This window comes from Gymnoscopelus microlampas (assembly GCF_963454915.1).
Source record: "Gymnoscopelus microlampas genome assembly, chromosome: 13".
NCBI classification, from domain to species: Eukaryota; Metazoa; Chordata; class Actinopteri; order Myctophiformes; family Myctophidae; genus Gymnoscopelus; species Gymnoscopelus microlampas.
The window spans coordinates 51,910,942-51,919,527 of NC_139950.1; the positions used below are offsets into that span (position 1 = coordinate 51,910,942).

An 8,586-nucleotide genomic window follows, 5' to 3' on the forward strand; every position below is an offset into this window, starting at 1 on the left:
CCTTTTGTTCACCAGCACCAAGGCTGACCTCAAGCCACTGCGTCCACACGGCTGTTTCCGTAAACATGACGTAATGCCGTGAGATCTCTCTCTGCCACATATCAAATCTGTAAGCGTTTCAGAGCCATTTAAAAGATGAACCAAAGAGCTATATTCAGACAATGGACTATCGATGATAAGCACTTGTTTTAACGAAACGCAGACGCCGCTCGTGTGAAACTACTTTCTAATGGCATCATTGTATAGAAGTGGTTTTCAAACCTTTTCATGTCAAGGACCCCCACAATGATGTTTTTTTTTGGCTACGGACCCCCCGTCTCAAAAACTATTCTTGTGCCAGGATTTTTTTTAAATAGCTGAGCTTGTATATCTGCTATTTTTGAATAGCCAAAGTATAAAATATGGTTAAAGTGGTTAAAATGATTGTGATGCCATATTAACTAGTTTTGCTGGGGACCCCCTGGTACCCCCCCCAAGGACCCCTGGGGGTCCCCGGACCCCACTTTGAGAACCAATGTTGTATATTGAAACAGAGATGGAAGATGATCTATAGCTGTTATGGATCATGGCTCTTGGCCGTGCAAATCTAATACATAAATACACAGATTTTGTGGGAAACATAATGTGTGTGCTCTCTAGCGCCTCCTATTGGTAGAATATGGATGTAAACTTCATAGATGATCAAAAATAAAGACAATCCTTCCTACCTGGTTTGGTGACATCACAGTCTCTGCTCTTCAAGACGTCTTCCAGTGGCGTATCGAAGATGAAACGCACGTTCTGCAGTAATCCCTGTAACCATGATGATAGAGACTCGTCACTATGACAGCTGTTGCACTTTCTATTATGTTTCTGCTATTTTTGGTGACTTTAAAGGGGGTTGGTGTGTGTTGGTATATGGCTGGGAGCCTGTGCTGTAAAATAAGCTTGTGAATTATAGGCTTAGGTAAAGCCACACATGTTTCCTACAACGTATGATTGGGGACAACACTGGGGCCTCTTAAAAAGTCCAACCAAGTGCCAATGGAGGAGACCACACAAGTTAATAACCCAGAGACTCAAGTTCCTGAACCCTTTGAAATGCTCTTCTACATGAATAGTCCAGCAGACTATATATAAACCAGTGGGTCTCCATTACGTTTTGATTACGAGGACCCCCAGTTTATGCTGAATAGGTATGTATAGCATTAGACCAGTGGGTTTCAACCTTTTTCATATCAAGGTCCATTATTTGAGCCACGGACGACCGTTTGATGAGATTTAGACTCTCAGACCACAAGACTTAGAATAATTTGTTATTGTTGGATAAGGTTTTGTCCATGCTGTATTGGTGTTGTACCAAGAGGAGAGATAACAGACAAACGTTGATCAAAATAACAATTCTTCTACATTCTCTAATAGTGTAGACTTCTTGTAAATTAGGTAATGCAGATGTTTAACAATAATTTAACTCTTGGTTACCAACTCTCCATCATTTAGCTGGGGACCACCTGGAACCCCCTCAAGGACCACTGGTGGTCCCCGGACCACTGGTTGAGAACCACTGCATTAGACCACCACTCTGAGAGGGTGCAAATGGAACCAAATGGACCCCCATTTGCACACTCTCAGAGTTACACATCTGTAAGGGTCCATTTGGTTCTTATCTTTGAATAATTTAGCCGGGGACCTCTCAAAGACCCCTGGGGGTCCCTGGACCCCAGAATGAGAAAACCACTGCTATGGTGATCCTATCAAAAGGACGACTCTCTCTTACCCTGAAGTGGTTCTCGCGGATGGAGCCTTTGGCCACGAACATGCGGCTGCCCTGGGCCGTCAGGTGCTCGTAGAAGGGCTCGTCCAGGATGAAGCTGTCGATCAGAGCACAGCCCACGTACAGGTGGGCGTTCTCGCCGTGCACGTGCAGCGTGACGTTCTTCCACTGCGAGTCGGACAGGTCCACGTCCTCGAAGGAGACCACGTTCTGCGAGCCGTCCACCCAGTACACCAGGTCCAGGGAGTTGGCCCGCCCGTTGGACACGATCTCGAACTGCCGCTGGCCCTCCGCCGGGCCCTCCAAGGCCAGCAGGGTGCCGCGGGAGGCGCGGTCCTGGCGCATGCTGGCGGAGAAGATGAAGCCCTCGTTGTTGAGGATCTGCTGGAGGATCTGCTTCATGATGGGGGGGCTCACGGGGGGAAGCTGGTCGAAGCGGATGAAGCGGTACGCGGGCGCGTCCGAGTTCTGGCCCCGGAACTGTTTGGCCCCCAGAGTCCTGCGCGTAATGTGGCTGACCTCGAACAGGTCAAACGCCGTCTCGTCCTCTTGCTCCCCATCTTTAAGGGTTAACAGACAACATGTTTAAGAGTTAACAGACAACATCTTTAAGAGTTAACAGACAACATGTTTAAGAGTTAACAGACAACATGTTTAAGAGTTAACAGACAACATCTTTAAGAGTTAACAGACAACATCTTTAAGAGTTAACAGACAACATCTTTAAGAGTTAACAGACAACATGTTTAAGAGTTAACAGACAACATGTTTAAGAGTTAACAGACAACATGTTTAAGAGTTAACAGACAACATCTTTAAGAGTTAACAGACAACATCTTTAAGAGTTAACAGACAACATCTTTAAGAGTTAACAGACAACATCTTTAAGAGTTAACAGACAACATCTTTAAGAGTTAACAGACAACATCTTTAAGAGTTATCAAACACATCTTTAAGAGTTAACAGACAACATGTTTAAGAGTTAACAGACAACATGTTTAAGAGTTAACAGACAACATGTTTAAGAGTTAACAGACAACATGTTTAAGAGTTAACAGACAACATGTTTAAGAGTTAACAGACAACATGTTTAAGAGTTAACAGACAACATCTTTAAGAGTTAACAGACAACATATTTAAGAGTTAACAGACAACATCTTTAAGAGTTAACAGACAACATATTTAAGAGTTAACAGACAACATCTTTAAGAGTTAACAGACAACATCTTTAAGAGTTAACAGACAACATCTTTAAGAGTTAACAGACAACATATTTAAGAGTTAACAGACAACATCTTTAAGAGTTAACAGACAACATATTTAAGAGTTAACAGACAACATCTTTAAGAGTTAACAGACAACATCTTTAAGAGTTAACAGACAAGAGGAGGGAAAATAAACAGTGGTGGAAGAAGTACTTGAGATATTTTACTTGAGTAAAAGTAGCAATACCACAATATGAAAATACTACGTTAAACTACAAGTAAAAGGCATGTGTTCAAAATGTTACTTGAGTAAAAGTACAAAAGTATTGGCATCAAAATATACTTAAAGTAGCCTACCAAAAGTAAAAGTACTAAAATGTTTGAAAATAGCAGATCTACAAGCTCACAACGTGCCACGATTGTGTATAAAATAGGGCTGAAGTGGTTAATGTATGTTTTATATTATAATCATGTATATCTGCAAAGTAACTAGTAACTACATTTTTCAAATAATTGTAGTGGAGTAAATGTATAATATTTTCCTCAGAGATGTAGTGGAGTAATAGTTAAGGTATTGAAAATTGGAAACACTCCAGTAAAGTAAAAGTACCTCAAAATTGTACTTAAGTACAGTACTTGAGTAAATGTACTCAGTGACTTTACACCACTGAAAATAAATGTTGGGAGAACACAATGAATAAGCTATATCTCATAATTAACCCATTACACATGTTCTACTGAAATGGCATAAAGTGGGGCAAATAAAGTAACCATTTCAAGATGGATTATAACACAACAATATTAATATTCATTGTAACAATAACATCAATGAGATACATTGCTTTTTCATACATTATGGTCTCCGTTTACCTTGAGTTAATGCTTGGAGGCAATGAATGACTATGGGCAGCAGACAGAGAACTCTCCTGAGGATCATTTCTCCTTCAAAACAGAAGAAGAATGGTTGTTATCCATTGACCACATAATACTACTAGGATTGTTCCTTTAATTGCCTGTGATTGTCATTGAAACGTTAAAGGCTGCTTTGCTGTCATAGGGTTAGGGTTAGAACCTCTCCCTCCACTGCATAGCTAGATATGAGGTGGTTCCAGTCTTGGGTACTGAAAGGTGAGGACACTTATTTAATATTGGCCATTATGCATGATTCTTACCTTTTCTACGCATCGTATCCATAAAGTAAAGGTCAGCCCCCCTGCTCTCACATGTTTTACATTTTAGCGCTCAAGAGAATCGAAGCGACGGGTTAAAACAAGCGTTTAAATCACTTTGTTAGTTCAGCCTGCGCCATGTTTTCACGATGCAATCTTACGGATGCAGCAGTACAGCGCAAGCGGACGAGGGTTGACTGGCCACAGGCTGATTCAATAAGTGATTTAAACGCTGGTTTAAACCCGTCGCTTAGATTTTCTTGGCCGCTAAAATGTAAAACATCTGAGAGCAGCAGAAAACCTTTACTTTGTGGATACGATGTGCGAAAAAAGGTAAGAATCCTGCATATTGGCCAATTTTCGCCGGTGTCGTCACCTTTCAGCACCACAGACTGTGGAACCTCATCTCGGAGTCAGTGGAGAGAGAGGTTCGGATCGGAACTAATTCAATATTAAATACTCAATTGGTGAACACAGCGGATAACAGTAATAAACGCCATAGTGCTTTCATTGGGTTTAATCCTTTTAGCATTCTTTTTAGAACTGCACTTTCTGTGCGTTTTCTTTGCAAACTACTTCAGTATTCAATCAATCAAAAACAATCAATCAATCAATCAAATATACATTTCTAGCCGGATCCAGGCAGTCAGCGCATAAATTAATCCAATTAAGAGTTTAAACAGTAAAACGTGCAATAAATATTACATTATCAGAGAGAGAGAGAGAGAGAGAGAGAGAGAGAGAGAGAGAGAGAGAGAGAGAGAGAGAGAGAGAGATCAATAGCCTACCTTTGCGATGAAAACGTGTCTTTTTTCTTTTTAAACTGTATTTATCCGTCAGAGAGAAGAAAACAACCCGCGGAGTAAAATAGATCAATTCCTCTTCTTATGTGTGAGTGTGAAGGGTTAACAGGATCCACTCTGCAGTCAGTAAAGTAACGGATCACTATTAAATCCACACAGTGATCTAGTGGCTGCCTGGGGAGCAGCTCTCTCCTTCTAACTGAGCTCCTGCTCCTCTGTCTCACCTCCTCTTATAAAGAGGAGCAGAGAGCAGTCTGTCCATCATCAGGTTTCACAGTGTTTGGTTGGTCCGCTGTGGAAACAGGATGACATCATTCTGATCTGATGGCGTCATTTTCCCTCATTCCATCCATGGTCACTCTAGTCTGACCCCCCCCCCCTCCTAATAACACCGATACCGATGCCCCCCCGCACCCCCCCAGTGGTGTAAAATGTACTATTTAGTAAGTCATTTTAAGTAAAAGCATCAACCACTATGTGGAAATACTACATTACAAGTAAAAGTCCGGAATTCAAAATTTACTTGAGAAAAAAAGTGCAAAAAGTATTGGCATCAAAATATACATAAAGTAAAAGTACTCATATATGCACAATGTCCTATTTCAAGTTTTCAAAATGTAAATAAATCTTTTGAAAATAGCAGATCTACAAGCTCACAACACGTCGCCATGCGAAATATATATATAGAACTTAAGTGGTTAATGTATCAGTAATAAAAAACCTAAATCTACAAAGTAACTAGTACATTTTCCAATAAAGGTAGTGGAGTAAAAATACAATATTTTCCTCTAAGATGCAGTGGAGTAGAAGTAAAAGTATTGAATATTGGAAATAATCCAGTACAGTAAAAGTACCTCAAAGTTACTTTCCACTCCCCCCCCCCCCTCCTCCACCTATATCAAAATCTTTAGTTCACCTCTTTGTAGTGAAACGCTTCATTTATTAGGCTAGTGGAGAATATCATGATAAACATCTACAAGCTCAAAGCTCTGCTAGTTTTGGCCCTCGAAGCTATTATGCAATGAAAAATAAATCAGGATGAATAAATTAGAAATAGCAGCTACTGCCATGCATGACAACTGAATGTCCCTTGTGTGATGAATACAGTTCTGTCTGTCTGTCTATCTGCCTGCCTGTCTGTCTGTCTGTCTGTCTGTCTGTCTGTCTGTCTGTCTGTCTGTCTGTCTGTCTGTCTGTCTGTCTGTCTGTCTGTCTGTCTGTCTGCCTGCCTGTCTGTCTGTCTGTCTGTCTGTCTGTCTGTCTGTCTGCCTGTCTGTCTGCCTGCCTATCTATCTATCTATCATAATTCCGTATTTATTGGGTCATTCTCTCATTCCTGGTCACTCTAAAACCCTCATCCATCTATGAGTGTGGGGATCAGAAAGTCATTGACTGTCAAGGAGGGAGATGGAGAGATGGAGAGACAGAGAGATTAAGAGATGGGAGATGGGAGATGGAGAGATGGGAGATGGAGAGACAGAGAGATGGGAGATGGGAGATGGAGAGATGGAGAGACAGAGAGATGGAGAGATGGAGAGATGGGAGATGGAGAGACAGAGAGATGGAGAGATGGGAGATGGAGAGACAGAGAGATGGAGAGATGGAGAGATGGAGAGATGGGGAGACAGAGAGGTGGGAGATGGAGAGACAGAGAGATGGAGAGATGGAGAGATGGGAGATGGAGAGACAGAGAGATGGAGAGATGGAGAGATGGGAGATGGAGAGACAGAGAGATGGAGAGATGGGAGATGGAGAGACAGAGAGATGGAGAGATGGAGAGAGTAGTCTACATAATGTAATGTGGTGATGTGCATTTTCTCTTGGTCTGAGCACTGACAGTGACAACCATACTGTGTGCGTTGACAAAATATGACAAATTAGGATCATTATGATCATTATGATCATAGGATCAAATGACATATAGTCACACTTCCATGTACGTCCAAATATAATTTGTCATTTGTCATTAGTGTAACATAATTGCTTTTATTCATTTATTGTTACCTATCAATGAGGTAAAAGAAGTGAAGAAAAACAAAGAAAGAGAATCCCAGCTATGTCCGTAATGTACTGTAGGCTACACAGTGAATAATAATAATAATGTACTGTAGGCTACACAGTGCTATGTCCGTAATGTACTGTAGGCTACACAGTGAATAATAATAATAATGTACTGTAGGCTACACAGTGCTATGTCCGTAATGTACTGTAGGCTACACAGTGCTATGTCCGTAATGTACTGTAGGCTACACAGTGAATAATAATAATAATGTACTGTAGGCTACACAGTGCTATGTCCGTAATGTACTGTAGGCTACACAGTGAATAATAATAATAATGTACTGTAGGCTACACAGTGCTATGTCCGTAATGTACTGTAGGCTACACAGTGAATAATAATAATAATGTACTGTAGGCTACACAGTGCTATGTCCGTAATGTACTGTAGGCTACACACAGTGAAATAGTGGAATGGAAATGACCTCTAATAGATATTTTGGATGCTTCCTCTTGGCTTGGCGAGGAAGGGCCTTGGTGTCTGGACAGATTTGCCAAAGTTTCACTCATTCCTGGAGGATGTTCCAGAGAGGAATGGACAAAGGCAAGTCTTATAGCACACCTTAGTCATGGTGTGCGTCATTTGGAAGAATGCAACTGATTTTAAAGTGGTGGAGAACAAAAAAAAGGGGCAAGAACTGACAGTTTTTGGACCAAATGGGGGGCAGTAACCTTTCAACAACTGGTAGCACTTATCTGACTGAAGCTGTAGGAGAGAGAGAGAGAGAGACACACCAACAAATGGTTTAGGAACATGAAGCCATCAGAATGCTGCTGAGTGATGATAGAAATGTTATGCAATCACTAGAGATCATAACATTAAAACCTGCCACAGATGACAAGAGTGATAAAATATCAAGTAAAAAGTATGCTGCTCGACCTGCCTTTTGTTCTGTTTAGAATAACAGCATTAGAATACAGAAATGATATTCAGCATCTACTGCTTTACATTCCTAACTGAGAATGTACAAATGTAACCAAAGGTACCGTTACGGCCCGGGTCCAATTGGTTACAACTGTACACTTACAGTGTGTTACCTAGGTAAGGAAATAGGTGGTGAAATACAAAATCGAGATGTGACTCACCGAAAATATACCGACAGTGAAAGTACTCATTATGCAGAACGCCCCATTTCAAGTTTTCAAAATGTATGCAAATCTTTGTCTACAAGCTCACAACGCGTTGTGAGCTTGTACATCGGCTATTTTCAAATAGCTGAAATATATAGAACTTACAGTAAGTGGTTAATGTAATAACAATCTAAATCTACAAAGTAACTAGTAACTAAAGTTTTCAAACAAAGGTAGTGGAGTAAAAGTACAATATTTTCAACAGAGATGTAGTGGAGTTTCATGTGTAAATTACAATACACAGTAAACACACAAACCGGAGACGAAAAACGCATTCGGAGGCATTTCCCTAAAAACTAGAGTACTAGTTACATATTCTGAAAAAAAGTATTAGTAGAGATAATTTGACCTGGTTAAATGAAACAGCCTGGAGAATAGTGTCACATAAGACCAATGTAGCTTTGGCACCGCACAAAAGACAAATCTTGAGTGTTAATTGAATCCTGAGACTCACTCAGGCTTTGTGA

General features: G+C 40.7%; 1 protein-coding gene across 2 annotated transcripts in view; it reads right to left on the minus strand.

Annotated features, from left to right (window-relative positions):
* thbs2a (thrombospondin 2a) overlaps positions 1–5,090 on the minus strand; it is a 45,176-nt gene extending 40,086 nt beyond the window's left edge. For both annotated transcript variants that reach the window (XM_084077030.1, XM_084077029.1), the window contains exons 1-4: positions 4,916–5,090; positions 3,829–3,900; positions 1,757–2,313; positions 708–792 (exon numbers count right to left, since the gene is read on the minus strand). In XM_084077030.1, the coding sequence (XP_083933156.1) occupies positions 708–792; positions 1,757–2,313; positions 3,829–3,895 (709 nt within the window). In that variant the 5' untranslated portion in view covers positions 3,896–3,900; positions 4,916–5,090. The remainder of the gene's footprint in view (positions 1–707; positions 793–1,756; positions 2,314–3,828; positions 3,901–4,915) is intronic.
* Between the last annotated feature and the right edge of the window lie 3,496 nt (positions 5,091–8,586).